Genomic DNA, 18,774 nt, shown 5'->3' on the forward strand with positions numbered 1-18,774 from the left:
GGCTGCCCTGCGGCCCTTATTGGTACGATGGGCGAGGGCAATTGCTGTGGTGTTACTCCTGCATCAGGGGCTGTATGGGGAATAGCCCCGAGAGGGAGGGCGCAGCAGCTGCGAAAGACTTGGGACGCATGCACACTGACGGAACCGTCGTGGTTGCAGGTGTGTCTGATGCCAGGGAAGACGTGCGTGGTTTGGGCGGGCTGTATGGAGGACAAGGTACAGCTCTCTGAGCCTGAATTATGGGGAGCACTGCTTTGGTATTCCGTCAATACCGTGTACACCTCAGTGTCGGACATATCATTTATTATTGACTTTTTTCAATCGGCACAGAGATCTCAGTAACAAATGGTCGGTCCTGAGGTCGTGTTTTAGTTTCGATGCGCAGGGTGCAACTCCAACTCCCCGTGCGACAACCGAGAACTTGCTCGTCGAGACCAGCTGCCAAGCTGTTTCGGGGTCTAGTCAGTCTTCTGACTGTCTCCTCTGGGATTGCGATGGCGGGGTGGTGGGGTACACCATGCAGGTGTTTTGACGCCATCATCGGGCGGCGGGATTGTGTGAAAGAGCTAAACTCGGGTTGTGTGTCCACGATATGCACTGTAGGTGCACGTGTGGTATCGTTCTTTTCTTGACCGTCTTTCAGCAGCACAGCACTCCGCATCCGACGTGGTTTGCCGTCGTCGAGGTGGGATTGGGCGGGTTGTGGCTGGCTCGGGATCTCGAGTAACGCCTGTGCAGAGCTGAGACCCAGAAGGGTTCTCTTATTACTCAGTCATCACTGTGCATCTAGACCACAACTCTGAAGCTAGAATTTTAACGAGAGTCACAGGTATGACGACGACCGCCCGCCCGTTCCCACCGTAACCGAGCAGAGCTTGCAGACCAGGGGGGGGGAGGGAGTGATCGACAGCAAGCTACTATAATAGTCCCGCCATGATAGCTCATCCCGTGAAAGAGGCAACGGTTTGGAGGCTCTCACGAGCAGGCGGGACAGTCGGGGCGCACGGGCTGGGCTGGGACTGGCCGAACTGGATCGGCTGGCAGGATCACGGACAGAGCTTTCTAGATCGCATCCCAGACGGGCAGACGACGGGCAGACGACGGGCAGACGGGATGCATGGCGCGGGATAGACCTGCTACTCCTGTGCTAGGGATCGAGTTGGGGATCGTGATTCAGTGCGGGCTCAGCTGGCCCAGGTGGCTTGGGGTACACTGTCGACGGCGACTGTGCCCGCGGCGGCGGAGGTCACTCGACCTGTTGCCAGGGCCCGGAAGGGGAATGGGCAGGGCCCAGATATTGCTGCAGAGGCGAATCCTTGCTGCGGACGGTGGGGATGCCCAGTCGACGGCCCCAGGGCGGCCCAGCCAGTCGTGCCAGGATCCAAGCTGCCCGGCTGCTCGCGCCCAATGACGAGCGTGCCATTTGGTAGACGTAGGTTTCTTATAAGTGGCCCATGTCCGGCTTCCTGGTGTTGTTGCTGCGTTGGTGCTGTTGCTATTCTCGAGCACTTGTTGTTTCGCCATATTATTTAGTTTGCACCTATACTCCCTCTGTGCTCTCTGCTCTCTGCTCTCTGCGCTCTCGTCTCGGTCTCGTCCACTCAACTCTGTGGACTGCTGTAAAACCAAACCCCCAACAGACCAACAGGCCAGCCGACGTCTACTTTGTGTCGCCTATCGCTTACGCTTAACCCCTGCGCTCCAACCACAAAACCAACAGGTAAGTGCCGATGGCAGCCGCCCCTTCTTCCATTGATACGATCTGTTTTTAGCTCCTTCTCTGCACTGCACCTTCCGCTTGCATGCAGTCTAGTTGCTGTGTTCCCTCGCTGTTACCAGAGGTCTGTCTGTCGGAACAAGGGAGCCATCCCATCCCCCTGGGCACGACCAACAAGCTGGCCCTCGGTGTTGTTCACTTGGGCCAGGCAGGACGAGTCATCCAGGTCGACTGTGGCCGTTCAGAGCTGTCCCTGTCCCTCCCTTATCAGCACGGGGAACAAGGTCCTTGAACTGTGTTGTGACGGCGGTGGGAACACGCCAGCTCACGGTCCCAGCTTGGGCTTCGTCTCAACGGCACCTCCGTGCCTTTAGCCCGCTTGGGGAAAACTCAAATTGTGGTTCTTTGTCCATCTGCCCATATCACCACATCCTGATTTGGCCGTTCCTGTCGCTGCAGCACGGCCCAGGGCCAGGGGGAGGGAGCCGTCAACTGGCGGGGCAGACCCTCACCATCTGCAAGCTTCCAGAACACTGACGCCGCCGCATACCCCAATCCAAGTCACCCTTGGCTTGTTGGCCAGCTCAGCCCCTGTCTAGTCATCTTGTCACAGCACAGCTTCTTCTTGCATGATCAGTACTTAAATCCCTACCTCTTGTGCCTGTCTGTCCCAATTGTCTTCGCGGGAAATGGCTCACCGTATCTCTACTTCCACCCGGGCTAACAGCTGCACTTCTTAGGAGCAGACACATCCAGCATTCTCCATCCTCTTATCTTTCAGGCCTCCGACTTACCACACCAAGGCTTAATTAGCGTCCCCCGTTGCGCTTTTGGCCAGGAACTCGACCAAAAGAGACATTGGAATTTTCTGCAACTTACCACACCCTCAAATCATCAAAATGTCCACCGCAGCTACTCAGCAGCCTCCGGCTATACCTCCCCGTCCGTCCAGGGGATCCCAGGACAGGGACAGTTCCGAGCTCCCTAGAATTCCACCACGTCCTACTAAGCGCGGTCCCTCGCCCAACCCCGACCGATATGCCCCGTCTCCTCTGAACGGAGGGCTCCTCAGTCCGACCAAGAAGGACTTCCGCTCAAACTCGAATGGCGACCCAATCGAACGTGTCAGAAGCGTTGATCTGCCGGCTGTTGTCGGCGAGGAGGGCATGGAATACGCCGCTCTGGCTGAAGAGGTGACATCGTCTCGCGACCCGAGCACCTCTCCCACGCAGACTCGAAGCGTGGACGAGAACATGAAGATATATGCCCCCACGGCGACCATGCCTGCGTCAAGGGCCAAGCAACGCATCCAGCAGGTCACAAGGACCGACTCGGACAACGCGGCCGCTTTTGGTATCGGGAAGCCAAGCCAGGATCTCCCTACGCCCTCAAATCGCAGTCTGAAGAAGAAGGCCAGCACAGCTAGCGGCCTGTCCCACAGCGAGGTTGAGGACGAGGAGCATGGCATCCCGGAGATCGGGCAGCAAATTCCCTTGCTGCCAAACGCTGGCGACGTGCAGGCTCCATCCCCTGCTCCTGGGTCCGATGCCATCAAGTCCCACAAGAGGAAGGGTAGCTCGAGGGGCCTCCCACCTGGGAGCTACGGTCTGCATGGCCACAATGTTGCTCCTCAGGACAAGCTCGAAAAGGAGTACTACAACAAGCACCCTGAGCTTCTGAAGCTTGAACGCCACCCCTACCAGGCCGACCGTCCCACGGACTTCGCCTTGAGCAGTGAGCAGCTCAACAAGCTGGTCAGGGACACCGAGTCCACCGGTCACGGTGTTGGTAAGCACATGTAACGCCCCCATCATCCATTATGTGGTTCTAACATCAAAGTTAGGCACCATTGACCATATGGGCCTGCCCAGTGAACAAGCTGGTTGGGCTGCGCTTGACGCTAGCTCACGCCCTCAGTCAGCCAAACCGGGCGAGACGGAAGTTCGTATCGATGAGCCCAACCGCAGGAGAAGTATCCTGCTCAGTGGTGACCCTGTTCCTGCCCCATTGCCGGAGGAAGGCACCGAGTATACGGCTCCCATCTTGGCTGAGGACGAGGTGAGGAAGAACACCCCGCAGCGGGACCAGGTAGCATGCATCGAGCCCTCAAGGGAGCGCCGAGGAAGCGATTATGAGGCAGACCCACCACGCAGTCGCCCCACTAGCCGTCCGGCCAGCTTGTACAAGGTGGATTCCTCCGATATAAGATCCACGCCCCTGGAGGACGTGGAAGAGTACGAGCCGCTTTTCCCTGAGGATGATGAGGGCACTCCCAGGAACCTCACTGCTGCCCAGATTGAGAAGATCAAGCAGCGATTCCCTAGCAAGGACATTTGGGAAGACGCACCTAACAGCGTGCATCATACCGCCACCGTCTCTACGCCCGACCTCGCGGAGCAGATCCAGAAGAACGTCCCCTCGCGTGACCAAACCGAAACGCCGGCACAGGAATGGGCTCGCAAACAAGAAGAACTAGCTGAGAAGGAATTGACACACCCCGACGCCTTCCTGTGGCGCAACCAGAAGCCTTCCTGGGTTGGCCACCAGTCTCACCTCTCCCAGGAGTCTCGTCCTAAAATGGCGCAAAAATTCCCGAGTCGCGATGTCTGGGAAGACACTCCGGACAGTCTGAAGCTCGAGACCACGGTGTCTGGGCCTCAAATGGAGCCAGCATCACCGGCGGACAATAAGCCACCTCAGATCCCGGATCGTCCCCGGCGCAAGTCCAGTGGCTCTAAGGAGAAGCCCGCGATTCCTGAGCGACCTAAGCCCAAGTCGCCAGAGGAGACATCGCAAAAGCCCCAGATCCCAGACCGCCCCAAGCCCCAGGTGCCCGCTCGGCCTGTCAAGGCGCCTGCTGCCGCCGGCAATTCTTCCGACGCGCCGGCTCCTAAAGCGAAGCCCGCAGTACCTGCCAGGCCAGCAGGCAATAAGATTGCTGCACTACAGGCCGGATTCATGTCGGATCTGAACAAGAAGCTCGGACTAGGACCACGGATCTCACAACCCAAGGAGGAATCCAAGGATGAAGCGCCTGAGGAGCCAAAGGAGAAGGTACCCCTGTCCGATGCCCGCAAGGGAAGGGCCCGCGGTCCTCAAAGGAGAGCCCCTGCAGCAGCGGCAGCAGCGGCACCTGCGGAGTCTGCGTCGAAGAAGCCGAAGTTGACCTTTTCAACAACCGTAACCGTCTGGTCTTTGGACCCGGAGTCGGAGGGTACAATTCAGATCGGAGGGCTGAGTCCAGCAGAGGAAAAGAAGGAGCATATTGCACCTGTCGTTGAGATACCCGTGGACAAATCCGTGGCACCTGTGGTCGAGGCATCTGCAGACGACAAACCCGTGGCTCAGGAGGTCGGGTCCTCAGCAAAGTCAGAAAGTGAACCCAAGCTAGAAGAGACTACTGGTGAGGTTGTCGACGCCCAAAATGAGGAGGAACCAACAGTGAAGAAGGAAGTGTTGGCAACCAGTAAGTGTCCACGTGATGGCATCCCATCCACGATACTTGGCTAATAGTTATGCTCTAGACATGGCAGGTGAAAGTGTCGAGGAGGCTGTCGTGGAAGAGAGTCAGGCCGGCAAGGTCGAGGCGAAACACGCCGAGGTGAACCCCGTTGAAGACTAACTCGAGGCTTCAACTTGGTTCTCAAAACATTCCTTCTAGTATTGTCGATCTTTACATGAATAAGTAAACAAACGTGTGGAGAAGATGGGTCGGAAGCGCATCTAAGGGGTCGGGTTATTCTACAACAGAATACGTCAGGTAGCATTCTGGATTTTTGATGCCGACTTACTTTCATTCCTTTACAGTATACAAACCAGGCCCTCAGCAATGGCCGTACGAGAGCGCGACACTGCTAGACTTTGTCGTACCGGTCAAGACGACTCACTGCTACACACGCCATCTCGACTAACATAACACCGCGAAGCAGCTAATGTGCTTGCTCTCTTGGCCTCTCATCAAGCTGACTTAGGCCTGACAAGCCGTCGCGATGTCTCCACTGAACCGTGACGAAGGAGCAGTGACGATCTCGTGTATCATCCGAGCGGTGTTGGTTATCACCCACGCGTGCTTCATAGCTGCCTGTGCAGATGCCGGTACACTGCATCACGCACACCTTCAATGGTAGGGCACTGGCCATTTCTCAAGTTTTGCACGAGTATTCTGGCAAGTAGCGTAGCAGCGTCGCGAATTACCGCAACAGCTGGGTAGTCGCGGATCATCTGCCGCTCGTAGGTGTAGATGTTATTAGAAGGCGTCAAATCAGCAACAGCAGTCGTACAGAACGCTGCCAGACATCAATGCATTCAACAAGTTTTTATGCGCCTTGTGCGAATTAGTTATGCATGCTGTTATCCGTGAACTCGTGCCCTAAACAAATGCGCAGTCCCTTTCCCTTCCAGTAATTGATCTCAGTACCGTTACAATGCTTTGTGTTTATATGTGTGCAAATAAAACACCCGGAATGCCCGTGTCCAGCCTTTGGGTCTTTGGCTGCCCCGACCCGTCCTGTCCGTTGGAATTTCTTGCTCGCACCTGGAAAACCTGACTCCTGGTACATATGGAAAGCCACCCAACTCAAACCCCATGGAACCCTCTCATCGGTTCTCGACCCGGCGGGGCGTCGTCACCCGACCCGCAATTATCGTACAACAAGGAGCTCGTCTTCATCGTCATCATCGTCGTCCTCAAGGACAACCTCCTGCTGCTGCCGCCTCTGCCTCGACGCAAGGGCCCCGTTCCAACCCCGAGAGGCCGCCGCGGCGCCGTGCTCGGAGGCGACGACCGAGCCGGGCAGGCTCTCGCGCCCGGCCTCGCGGATCCCCTTCTCGGTGACGAAGCGTGTCTTCTTGCGCACGGGCGACCGGTCCTTGTCGCGGAACGCCGACCCGCCGCCCGTGAGGGTGGTGGTGGTGATGTTGGTGAGGCCGGTCCCGCCGCCGCCGCCGCTGCTGTTGCTAGCGCCGCTGCTGCTGGCCGTGGTGCTGCTCACGCTGTTGTGGCTCGTGTGCAGGGACAGCCGCTCGCCGGCCCTCATGCGCGACAGCTTGTCGCGCAGCGAGGTGCCCCAGCCGAAGCCGCCGGGCGGGCGGCCCGTCCCTGCTGCCGAGTGCAGCCTGCTCGTGGCGCCGGCGGGCCCGTGGTGGGCCGACGAGGAGGAGGAGGAGGAGGCGCCGCCCGGGGGCCTGGAGTCGAACGAGGAGCTGTTGGACGACAGGGAGCTGTCCTGGCGCTTGCGCTTGATGGGGCTGAGGGAGATCTTGGGGGCCCCGGCGGTGCCCCGGGGCGGGAGCAGGCCCAGGGACCGGGCGTCGGTCTTGCGCGGCTGGTCCTGGTCGTCGGTGCTGGCGAGCGAGATGCCGTTCGCCGGGAGCCTGACCTCCGGCTTGAACGTCGAGGACGACGGCACCGTGCGCGGGCCGCCCCGCAGGCCGCTGAGCCTCGAGGTGGACCGGGAGCCCGCCCTCGCGGTCTCCTGCGCCCCCGAGATGCGCATGTACTCGCCGCCCATGCCGCCGCTGCCCATCTCGCCCAGCTTCTTGGCGATGTCCCTCTCCTTCTCCTGCGCCGCCAGCTTCCTCTTCAGGCCCTCGGCCCTCTCCCGCGTGTCGGCGATGCCGTCGCGGTCGATGAGGGAAGACGCGCTCTGGCCGCGGCCGCCCCCATTCACGAAGTAGCGGCTCCGCGTCTCCCAGTCGAACTTGCCGTGTTCGTCTTCGACCTTTGCCCTTCTTTTGGCATCCTCGCTGCTTTCCCATTGCTTCTTTGAACGATGGCCCTTGAAATCACCGCCGAGGCCCCCCGTGCCGTTGATCTCCTGCCGTGCCGACCGTGTTCGGGACAGGGCCGTATTGGTGTGGAACTCGCAGTGCTCGGTGCGCCGGGCGTTCACCCAGCTGTTGCAGAGCTTGCCGTCCGACTTGACGGATTTGCAGTAGCCCAGGTCCCGCGCCGCGCCGATCTCGAGGATCGTGTCCGCGTCGGAGTTGATCGTCAAACTAAAACGGCCAGTGTCCGCACGTCCGGGTGGTGGCGGCATGATGTCTGGGTTGAGGATGGCCACGACGGTGCCCGTAGACAGTTTCCAGAAGCGCTCGAAACCCGAATTGAAGAGGAAGAGTTCAACCTCGTACTCCAGGTCGACGAGGGTCAGCACCATGTATTTCCCCCGGTCTGACTGCTTCATCTTCCTCGTCTCGGCGTCGTACTGAGGCTTGTGGTGACGAGGGTCTGACTTGGAGGCTACGATGGCGAACACGACGCTGTCAACCACGTCGTCCGGGAGTGACCAGTCTGGAGCCTTGACCTGCCGTAGCAAGTCCTTGATGGAGTATGTCGTTTTCCCGGAAACGGCACGGGCGACGATTTGATGTGGTAAGATGCGCTTAGACAAATGAAATCCCGAGTAGACGTCGAATGACGCAGAAGGTGACTTTGGGGTGTCGGATGCGATTGATGAGAAGGAACCTGCGACCTGAGATGAGAACGAGCCAGAATTTGAGGCCCCGTGCCCCAGACGAGACGCTGTCCGTATGTCAGGTGCTGTATTGCTGCGGCTCAAGTGTCCATTCCGGGGCCTCTCGAATGGCGCAGTCCCGGTCGTGTCGTCCCGGGCGAATATCCGATCACGAGGTGACGGCTCGTTTGGTGGCACATCAACGGCAGCCTTTTTGTAATCCTCCATTTCCTGCTGTGTCACGTTGAATGCTGAGCTTCGCGACCTGGAGGCCTTCGATCTCGTTTCCTCGCGTGTCTTCTCCTCGGTCCGGGCAGCAGCCAGCCTCTCGTTGAAGCTCAGTGGCCGGGGCTTGTCCTCCGTCAGGCCTGGGGTCCTGGACCTGTGCAGGTAACCTGCCCCGCTGCCCTGCGAGCCTCCGGGGTCATCTGACGACTTGCGAAGACTTGGGGCTCTCTTCAGTGATACGTCCTTTCCCCTCAGTCCTTTGTCTATGCCGAGTAATATGCGGCTTGGGGATGTCTGCTCTGGCTGCGCCTGGGCCTTCCTCACTGGCGAAGCTGGCACCTCCACGGCAGAATCTTGTGAGGGTGGCCGTACTGCTGCATCTGTCCTCCTGATCTCCTTTATCCTCATGCCCGGCCGTCCCGTCGAGGCTGAGCCTGGTCTTGACCCCTTCGTGTTGTCCTGGTCCGAAAGCGCACTGAAGGACGAATGCGGGTCGTTCTGGGACCTGGCCTTGTCCTTGCGCAACTTCTTGAGCCTGAGCTGTGCCTGTATCTGCTGGAGTTTCAACTGCAGCGTCTCCTCGTCATCCTCCTCGTCGACGTCCATCGGGTCCCCCATATCCATGTTGTCGTCCATGTCCATGGTCATTGTCGGCAGCGTCGCGCCGCGTGAGCCAGGTCGCGTAGAACGTGTCTTGGAAGGCGAGGGCGATGAGGAGCGCTGTGCGAGTATTTGTCTGTATCGCTCGCGGCCGCCGGGGGTACTCAGCAGGGCCTCGCGAGGGGATCGTGGCGGCCAGTGAGCCTCCAAGCCTGCAGCGTCTGTCCATGAGTCAGTTGGAACACCAGCATTAGGATTTTTGCCTTTAAGATGAAAAGGAGCCTACTGGATGCCATCCTGCACGCTTTATTATTTCATGAAGATTTTTTTACTTTCTGCAAATGGGTCGGGGGTCTCCCGATGTGCATCTGCACCCGAGTGTTGTGTTTGTGTTGGCGCCAAAATGTTTGGCCCAGGAGGGATCAAGAAGTAGATATGTACCTTGCCTACCTATAACAGCCGAATAATATCACCCACACGTAGCAACGCCGCGGTCCAGGACTTTGCAGGCGCCCCGAGAACAGCACATGGGAGCCAATGGGCAGGCAGGCGGTAGATCTTGTGGCTGATGTTTTGTCGCTGCAATCAGAAACAAGCGGAAGCGGCCGACTTGGAGGGGGGGAAGGATGTGTAGTTGGTAGACGGACTGCCGAAGTCAAGGACCTAGGTTTGCATGCAAATGGCACGTAATGCCCCTACAGAGTAGGTACGTAGTTTGGGGCAGGTAAAGCCAACAAGAGGGGCTCCAAAGGCGGGTGAGGCTGCCCCAGGGCCGAAACGGATGATCGACTGATACTCTAAATTAGTCGAGTGTGGCTGTTGTTCCGCGTGCCGCATGCAACTCACACCTTTCGCCCTCGCTTGGCCTTGGAAACCGGATCCTACAGGAGCGGGCGCAGGGCGTCGCACAGATTACGGTACAGGCCCACGGGGGAAATGGGAGGGGGCGCAACAGAGTTGCTGGGATACGCGACAGCGCGACTCGGACGCGACCCCACTCTGTAATAAGCGCGCTGACAGGGACCCTGGGTTATTTACTTGGGTACACTGCTTTTGGAGAGCCTGCGTCTGCATCTCATATCGGCTTTCGATAAGAGATATTCACAATTCTGGGAGTGGCGTCTTGTACATTCCTGCTCAGCGTCCATTGAATTGCCAGTTTTTTATTTTATACCAAAAGGCCACATTGTAAGGATATGGCGAGGACACGGTCAACAAAAGGCACCGACAAGGGGGCCAAAAGCTCAGGCAAAGACACAACAACCTCAGCAGCATCATCAAAGTACTCCCTACCAGCAGAGTCTGAGAACCCGTGTAGGGTACTCATCTTACCAGAGAAGGCGAGCCCGGATGCAAGAGTTGTGTCACTCACACACCCTCGATACTCAAAACCAACACGGTACCTTGTATGTCCACAGACCGGCGCATATGAGTTCGTCAAGATCTCAGAACCAAAGACGACACCCCGAAGCTGGCTCATCGAGGGGAGTAATGAACGGACATCCGCGTCAGAAGATGCCGCCGAGGAGGAGGACGAGCAGGCATTTCAGACACAGACAGCCAAAGATGCAGACCTCTTCATAGCCACACCGATCGACCCATTGTTCCTCGCCCTCCCCGCCCTAGTGAAGCAGCTGTCCTCGCCAAAGCGCATGTTCCTGTCCAGCGACGACCACCTCGACAGCATAGCAGAGGACGCGCCACACCTGCGCGAGACCCTGAGGTGGGCACAATGGCGCGAGCTGCTCGAGTCCCGCATGGCAACGGGCTGCGACACGGTCGAGGCCGGAGACGAGGCCATGTTCCGGCTGAGCGAGGAAAAGCTGCTGGCCGAGCTGCTGGCCAAGGCCCGTCGGATGAGCGATGGCGGCCTGCCGGCGAGCATGGAGGACAAGTTCGTGACCAAGGCGCTGGAGGCCCCCGTGCTCGGGCGCAAGGCCCCCGCCGTGACGCTGCGGTTGCAGACGCTCGAGTCTTCCGAGACCAACGGCGCGGACTCGGGGTCGGACACGCAGGTGGAGTCTCAGGCGTCCGCTGCAACATCTGCGACGTCCGCGTCCGAGGCTTCGACTGCCGCGACTTCTGTGGCAGATGACGCCGCCTCGGCCATCCAAGCCTCGCCTGAGGTGGTCAGGCTCCAGCGCCTGCGGGTCGGCTTCAACTTCATCTGCTCGAGCTACGTGCCGCCGGCCTTGGCGGCCGTGCTCAAGAAGATGCTGGCTGAGGGCAAGGGCAAGGGCGTGGACTTCAAACTACTCGATGACTACGTGGGGGAGCTCACGAAGCTGCGGCAGGAGGCAATGATGGCCCGGTCAGCGTCGGACTACAGCCGGAAGAGGACAATGGACGAGGAGGACGAGGATCGCAGGGAGAAGAGGCGCAAGAAGGAGGAAGAGGAGAAGAGGAAGAAGGCTGGGGAAAGCAGGGGCGTAAGGGACCTCAAGAAGGTTAACACATCGGGGATGAAGAAGATGAGCGACTTCTTCGCAAAGAAACCCAAGGCTTGAGCACTGCCTGCAAGGGACTGGCGAAGCACCAACTCTTTCGGTACGTATGTAGGATATGTGTTTTTGGATGAGAGCATATGTCGTTGGATGGCGTTGGAAACACCAAAAGGGGGGTATCATTCAATGCAAGGTCACACGAATAGCATAATACGAAGACGGACAGACACCAGAGCGGGTTCCTCGCCCTCATCGCACGCCCCTGCTGCTTCCCGTTCCTGTGCCCGTACCCGTGCCCGTGCCTGTCCCCGTGCCTCTCGTACCCCTCGTCGTGCGCGAGGCGCCGAAGCCCCTTCCTATCTGTGACCCGGCCCGCGTGCTACTAGAAGACGGCGCGGTGCCATAGCCGGAGCTCGTCCCGCTGCCCCTCAGTATACCACCACGGGTCCCCCGGGTGCCCCTGACGCCTCTGACGCCCCTCACACCGGAGCCCCGGCCGGCAGCTGAGCCCGTGCCTGCCATGCGCGCCCTGTCCTGCTCCTCAGCCTTGCGCCGGGCCTCCTCGCGGCGGCGCTCCTCCTCGGCTGCCTTGCGCTCGAGTGCCTGCTGGCGGGCCGCGGCCTCAGCCTCGATGTCCTGCAGGTCCTGGGTCGAGCCCTTCCAGTTGGGGTTGAGGATGAGCCGCTGGTTGTGTTCTGTCTGGGAGAGGATGCGTGTCCATGTGTTCAGGAGGGTGGAGGCATTGTCGACGGTCTGGGAGACGGTCTGCGAACGGGTGGGTGTCAATGTCAGTTGGGCTGTACTGTACATACGAGATGGGCAAGACTGAGGCAAGACTGAGGCCTAATGCGGGGTGCTGCTGTGGCCGACTTACCCCCATGTTCCCCTTGGCCCGCTCGAGTGTTCCGATGACGCCCTCGATCACCTCGTTGATGTTGCGAACCCCTTCGAGCTCCCGCCGGAGCTGCGTCTCCCGGACCTCATCGGCATCGAAGGGTTCCTTCTCCTTGCCGCCGGGGCCTGGGGTTGGTGTTTTGGGTGTCTTGGGGGTCCTGGGCCTATCGTCGCGTTCGGCCATGGTGTTTTTGTTTGGGTTGTATTGGGCCTGTTCTTGGGGCCATGGGCGATTTGGGCGATGACGTTGCAGACAAGGCTGAATCAAGGTCTGCTATTATGGACCGACGCGTCGTTTGCCAAGAACCGCTGCCAACCGCTGCCAAACGCGAGCAGGACGCGTTGGGGCACAACAAGAATTGATTGGCTAGGAGGGAGTGGGGTGGGCTGGGGGAGGGCAAGCTCCACTGTTACCAGCTCACCCGTGCACAATGTACCAGCCATTCTATTCTTCGCCCATGCTTTTGCCCAATGAGTGCAGTATCAATTCACTTCAGCACCCTATCCTATTTATTATCTGGCTTCCTCTCCATTGTTGGTATTTTGCTCTTCACGGCTGGTATTGTTCTAGTGGTATCCCATGAATGGTGAACAGTACTGCTCTACTACCACAGTACTTAAACCTGCTTTCAAAGCTTTCCTCTTTGCCGTGCTGTGTCTTGGAGACGGGCGACCCCATCACGAGTACACAGTGCCCACAACCCCCTAGTCTACCAAGCTACCAAGAGGCCCACCCGCATCCTCTCCAAGTCTCAAGCTCTGCATCTCCCTTCTCCCAACCCTTACCGCTCTTCCAACCTCCCCCTTCTCAACTTCTCGACTCCCTTTCATCGTGTCCTAACCCTCTACCCTCAACCTTTTACATCACATCGACTCTCGTCCCATCTGGCTCCTCAATTCACCCGAAAGCATTGACATATTGGAAGCTTTGGCAGGTTCCTGAATCACTGCTGCTGCCTTATCACCTTGCCGCGGCCCCACATTTCTTAAGGCATTAAGGCATACCTCCCTCTCATCCTAAAGTCACCTCCAAACGTGCCTGACAAACGAACAAACCATGGCATCTGTATCGACGCCCCCTCCGGGCTCGCCTGCCAGTATCAACACGCCTCCTACACCTCGCCTCGGTGGCTTCGATGACGATTGGGAGCCTTACACTCCCGTTCGCAAGTCTGCACGTCTCTCGTCGCAGCGCACCTCAGCCAATCGAACACCCTCACCTCACCTGTCCGGTCGCGCACCCACATCTCGTCAGGTCCGCGGTTCACCCAAGCCAGCCTCCGACAAGAAACATCAGTCTTCTCAGGCTAGCTCCTCCAGCATGAGTTCGCCCCCAGCCACCGCGTCGCCCCAGAAGAAGCGCCTTCCTACGGCGTCGCGCGTGTCGTCGGGGTCATTGACCGCAGAGAGCATTCGCAACGCTGCTGCCGCCCTTGGCCAGTCGCAGAGGATGGACTCCCTAACCAGCGCCCCGAGTCAATCGGCCCAAGTGATGCCCACCCCCGCCAAGACCCCATCGCGCAAACATGCCGAGCAGAACGAAAAGAGCGTCAATGCGATCGCGCGCAACCTCTTCAGCAAGCCCCAGAGCCCCAAGAAGTCGCGCGCCAAGCAGTACAAGTTCGACAGCTTCGAGGCCGAGGACGACTCCTTCCAGATCTACACCGACTCCCAGGACCGCCTACCTGCGCCCGATGTCACCGAGGACAACCCTTTCTACGGCGAGGCCGGCATCGCTGCCTCTGCGAAGCCCGTTCGCCGCAGCTCGCGCAACAAGAAGAACATTGTCGGCGCCAACGTCTCAGAGCAAGTCGACGAGGTTGTCAAGCGCAAGGACGGCATCCTCTACGTCTTGTAAGTTACCTACCCACGCCTGATGCGTCTTCTTCTCTCCGTACTAACTGCATTCATTGTAGCCGTGGCAAGAAGATCTTCAGGAAGTTCTCTGAGGACGAGGAGTCTAGCCCCCGGCTCGACGTCAAGCCCCGCCTTCTTTTCCCATCCGCGAAGAGTCACAAGGAGAATGATCTCGCCCACGACGATGAGGAGGCAGACACCGACATCGAGCAGCCCGTCGTTAGCAAGGCAGAGGTCGTCAAGGCCAACGAGTCTAAGCCCAGAGCCGAGACGCCCGTCGAGGCTGGTGAGGCCAAGGTCGACACCCCCAAGGCGCCCAAGTACGCACCTGCGTCGCCTCCAGACACGAGCCGTGCCACACGATCCAAGAAGATCACCAGTGAGCCGGTCCCGATCAAAACCAAGCGCACTGGCAACCGCAGCCCCTTTGATGGTTGGCGTCGTACCAAGACTGCCTCCGAGGGATCGGCGAATGGCCAGAAGCGGCCTGGAGAGCCGATCAGCGGCCCATCTGCGTCCAAGCGGCCCAGGACTTGAATTTGAGGTTCATTTGTTTGGGACTCGAGAGTCGAGCTGTTTTGTCTACTTGTTTTATTACTTTATGGAATCTGATTCACAAGGAACAGCATCTTCCACCGACGGAGAAACGGCGTATGGCAGCAAGGGGATCGTTTGGCGAGCTTGAGGAGGCTCTTTGATACTCCCCGGAATGTTGCGATGTTGCGCAGGATGGTTTGGAGTGTGCTCTTCTGTGAGGCTCTGGAGAGCCCTCTCATATCTCGACTGTCGGTCATTTGCCATTGCAGCCTTTACAAAATGCATTGCGAACAGAAGTACTTGCGGGTAGCCTCTGCGGTCTGCCAAATACGGGTTTTTCATTATGACATTGACTAGGGGGCAAGGGCAAGGAGTCTTGGACTGATTTCCGCAGGCATGTCTGGAAAGGGAGGATCAGATAGATAATTTTTGACTTTATGGATTCGGTCCTGAGTTGCTCCATCCAGTGATTCTGATGTATGTGATTTTAAATGCCAATGCTGTGGGATAACGTAAATGGTGAAGCTATCTTAGGCTTGTCCGGTTTATTGAGTAAAGCCAAGCAGCCCAGACCATGAGACAAGGAGCACGTCATTTGTCATCGAGTCCCGAGGTCGTATGATGCGAATTGGCATCGGGACTCGTCATGTCATTCATGGTGGGAACTCGGCCGGTTTGCGGGCCCACGAGTCGGTGGCCAGCTTGGAGGAGATGCCCCACCCCCGCAATTCCTCAACTGCGTTGGCAACGCGGGTTCTTTCCATCCCCAGAGAAAACACGTCTTTTTCCTTTGGTGCTGTCATTCTAGGTTCCAATTTTTTATGTTTAGGACTTCTCTTACAGGTAGATTGGCCCGTTATACAACCAGTACTCTCCGTCTCCACCACCGATCCGTTCGAAAGAATTCGTCAGGACCTCCCTCGCTCAACAAGACCCACGTTCCAAGGCAGCAGCAGCAGCAGCAGCAGCAGCCCAAGATGCACATCCTCGTGATCAACGACGACGGCCCGCCGTCGACGCACTCGTCCCCCTACGTCCACTCCCTCGTGCGCGAGCTCCAGGCCGCGGGCCACACGGTGTCGGTCTGCCTGCCGCACACGCAGCGCTCGTGGATCGGCAAGGCACACATGATCGGCCAGACCCTCAAGCCGACCTACTACCGCCCGCCGCCCGCCTCGTCCCTGCCCGCGGGGCTCGGGTCCGAAGACGACATCGGCACGACGCACAGCAGGCCCTCGGGGGACGGCAGCGTGGAGGAGTGGGTGCTGGTGGACGGCACGCCGGCGTCCTGCGCCCAGATCGGCCTGCACCACTTCTTCGGGGACCGGGGCCCCGTCGACCTGGTCCTGTCGGGCCCCAACTACGGCCGCAACACCACCGCCGTCTTCGCCCTGAGCAGCGGCACCCTGGGCGGCGCCCTCGAGGCCGCCGCCTGCGGCTACAAGGCCATCGCGCTGTCCTACGCCTTCTTCACCCGGAACCACGACCCCGAGATCGTCGGCGCCGCCAGCAGGCACGCCGTCCGCGTCGTCGAGGCCCTCGCGAGGCAGTGGCCCGCCGACGGCAGCGCCGACGTCTACAGCGTCAACGTGCCGCTGGTGGAGGGCGTCGAGCAGCGCAAGACGCTGTGGGCCGGCCTGCTCCAGAACTACTGGATCAAGGGGTGCAGCGCCTTCGAGGCTGTCGACGCCGACGGGGCCGACGGGCGCGACGAGGAGGAGGAGAAGATCCGCGAGGGCGCCAATGGCGAGGCTGCGACGCCGCGGGTCGACGGTGGGGCGAAGGTTGACGGCGATAACGGCGGCCACCAGCACAAGCACTTCAAGTGGGCGCCGAAACTGGCCGGTGTCATGAAGGCTGTGGATGACGCGCCTGCCGATTCTGACGGGCGGGTCATCAGGGACGGCCACACGAGGTAAGTTGTCCTGGGGTACTGATTGCTCTTCGAACACATGGCTAACGTGTGGGATTTTCGCAGTGTGACGGCATTGAAGGCCAACTTCATGCACGCCGATGAGAGTGCGCAAGGGCAGGAGCTGAAGCTGTGAGTGACTTGTTCCCGGAGTATGAGCATGAAAGAGACGAGCCAGGCGTCTTTGGACACAACACACGCACATATATCAAGACTTCTGGGGCTTCTCTACAGGCCCCCGGCCCGGGCGAGGGCTTGGACATAGAGTCATAGAAAGCATGCTAGAAATAGACAGCGTTTCTGCTCTCGACCCCGTCAGTCCATACACTTTTCCACCGAGACTGGATTCTTACACTTTTTGTCTTTGCTCCGGCTTCAGGGACCAGGATGAGCCTGCACCAGCAAGAACAGCACTGCCGCTCAGGACGGCGGGAACATTCGGCCCAGAGACAGCAGTCAAGCCGGGAGAGACCCAGCCTGATATCCCACCAGTCCCGAGCCCAGGGGAAGAGGTATTCGCGATCGTCGACTACGAGGACGCCTACGTCCAGCCGATCATCCTCTCAGCTCTGCAGTCCCTCATCCCATCCAACCGGCTACGCCTCGTCTCGCCGGACGCGTCCCGCAGCCTGGCGGAACAGGTGCCCAAAGACGCCAAGCTGCTCCAGATCAAAGCGTACGAGTCCATCGACTTCGACCACGCATCCGCGAACCCGTCGACGTCGCTCGTCAACAGCTACGTCATCCGCAAGGCCCTCATCAGGAAGCACTTCCTCTCGACGACGGTGGACCACTGGGTGGCCAAGAACCCGGCCTCGCCCCTGCGGGGCCACGTCAGGGCCAGCGAGCCGTTCGAGGTCGACTACGCCGAGTTCCTGGACGACGCGCTGGACGAGACGTTCGACCTGCGGGCGAGCCTGGAGCGCAACGGCGGGTGCGCGGGGCCGGAGGAGAGGGAGTGGTGGATCCTCAAGCCCAGCATGAGCGACCGCGGGCAGGGCATCCGGCTGTTCTCGACCATGGACGAGCTCCAGGGCATCTTTGACGGGTGGGAGGATGGGATGCCGTCATCCGACGACGAGGAGGATGACGAGGACGGGGACCTGCGCGACGGCAACGGGGCTGGGGCTGACCGCGATGACAGAGATGGCATCACGACGTCGCACCTTCGCCACTTTGTCGCGCAGCCTTACATCCACCCGCCGCTCCTGCTGCCCGAGTGCGACAACCGAAAGTTCCATATCCGCGCGTACGTGCTGTGCGTGGGCGCACTAAAGGTCTACGTGGGCCGCTCGATGCTGGCGCTGTTCGCTGGGCGGGCCTACTCGGCGCCCTGGGAGAAGAACAACGGCGGAAGGGCCGCAGACGACGGTTCGGAGGAGGACGAGGGCTACCTCGACGCGCACCTCACCAACACGTGCATCCAGGGCCCCAAGGCGGACGCGGGCTCGGTGCGGCGCTTCTGGGACGTGCCCGGGCTGGCGGACGCGGCCAAGAATGACATCTTCTCGCAGGTGTGCACCGTCACGGGCGAGGTGTTTGAGGCCGCCGCCAAGGCCATGATGGTGCACTTCCAGCCGCTGGGCTTCGCGTTCGAGGTCTTTGGGCTGGACTTCCTCGTGGATGCTGCAGGGCGCGCGTGGCTGCTGGAGGTCAACGCGTTCCCGGACTTCAAGCAGACCGGGGACGACCTGCAGGACGTCGTGGCTGAGTTCTGGCAGGGGGCGGTGGGCCAGGCCGTCGCCCCGTTCGTGGGAGCGGAGTTACCAAAAGACAGTGGGAAGGGGGATGGGATGGTGCTTGTCAGGGACGTCGATCTGGGGAGGAGGTGATTTGATGGTGTGATGTTACGATGGGGCCACCACGATGATGTTGAGGCTGAGCAGATCCGGTGAGCACCGGAGGGAAACCGTACCCGCCGGTTCCTGTCACCCTCCAGCACTGACCAGGTGGAAGACGGTACTACCCTAAATTATCGAGGGGCTTGGGAGTGCTACACTTGGTGGTGATATATCACTGCTGGTTGTCAAGATTCGAGCATTGCAGCTACAGCCTACCCTGGCCCCAGGCGTGGCAACCTGGGGACGGTAGACTTCAGGCACACACACGACCTGGCAGAGTTCGCTGGCT

General features: G+C 59.5%; 5 protein-coding genes across 5 annotated transcripts; 4 read left to right on the forward strand and 1 right to left on the reverse strand.

Annotated features, from left to right (window-relative positions):
* Window positions 1-1,502: 1,502 nt before the first annotated feature.
* Window positions 1,503-6,040, forward strand: KVR01_000644 (uncharacterized protein). The gene is made up of 3 exons (XM_044791537.1): window positions 1,503-3,505; window positions 3,561-5,183; window positions 5,242-6,040. The coding sequence occupies exons 1-3, from the start codon at window positions 2,617-2,619 to the stop codon at window positions 5,337-5,339; spliced, it is 2,610 nt and encodes an 869-aa protein (XP_044650593.1). The 5' UTR covers window positions 1,503-2,616; the 3' UTR covers window positions 5,340-6,040.
* A 1-nt stretch (window position 6,041) lies between these two features.
* Window positions 6,042-9,718, reverse strand: KVR01_000214 (uncharacterized protein). Its single transcript, XM_044784196.1, has 2 exons — window positions 9,287-9,718; window positions 6,042-9,221 (listed from the first exon to the last, which is right to left on the reverse strand). The coding sequence occupies exons 1-2, from the start codon at window positions 9,294-9,296 to the stop codon at window positions 6,358-6,360; spliced, it is 2,874 nt and encodes a 957-aa protein (XP_044650163.1). The 5' UTR covers window positions 9,297-9,718; the 3' UTR covers window positions 6,042-6,357.
* Window positions 9,719-10,196: 478 nt separating this feature from the next.
* KVR01_000774 (uncharacterized protein) lies at window positions 10,197-11,507 on the forward strand (the record flags this gene model as incomplete). Its single annotated transcript, XM_044790471.1, has 1 exon — window positions 10,197-11,507. The coding sequence occupies one exon, from the start codon at window positions 10,197-10,199 to the stop codon at window positions 11,505-11,507; it is 1,311 nt and encodes a 436-aa protein (XP_044650723.1).
* Window positions 11,508-13,395: 1,888 nt separating this feature from the next.
* On the forward strand, window positions 13,396-14,732 carry KVR01_000462 (uncharacterized protein; the record flags this gene model as incomplete). The annotated part of the gene is made up of 2 exons (XM_044788630.1): window positions 13,396-14,192; window positions 14,255-14,732. 2 exons carry the CDS (start codon window positions 13,396-13,398, stop codon window positions 14,730-14,732), a joined length of 1,275 nt encoding a protein of 424 aa, XP_044650411.1.
* Window positions 14,733-15,553: 821 nt separating this feature from the next.
* Window positions 15,554-18,476, forward strand: KVR01_000798 (uncharacterized protein; the record flags this gene model as incomplete). Its single annotated transcript, XM_044787388.1, has 3 exons — window positions 15,554-16,647; window positions 16,711-16,776; window positions 17,024-18,476. The coding sequence occupies 3 exons, from the start codon at window positions 15,554-15,556 to the stop codon at window positions 18,474-18,476; spliced, it is 2,613 nt and encodes an 870-aa protein (XP_044650747.1).
* Between the last annotated feature and the right edge of the window lie 298 nt (window positions 18,477-18,774).

This window comes from Diaporthe batatas (genome assembly GCF_019321695.1).
Source record: "Diaporthe batatas strain CRI 302-4 chromosome Unknown Contig00001, whole genome shotgun sequence".
In the NCBI taxonomy this organism is placed as follows: Eukaryota; Fungi; Ascomycota; class Sordariomycetes; order Diaporthales; family Diaporthaceae; genus Diaporthe; species Diaporthe batatas.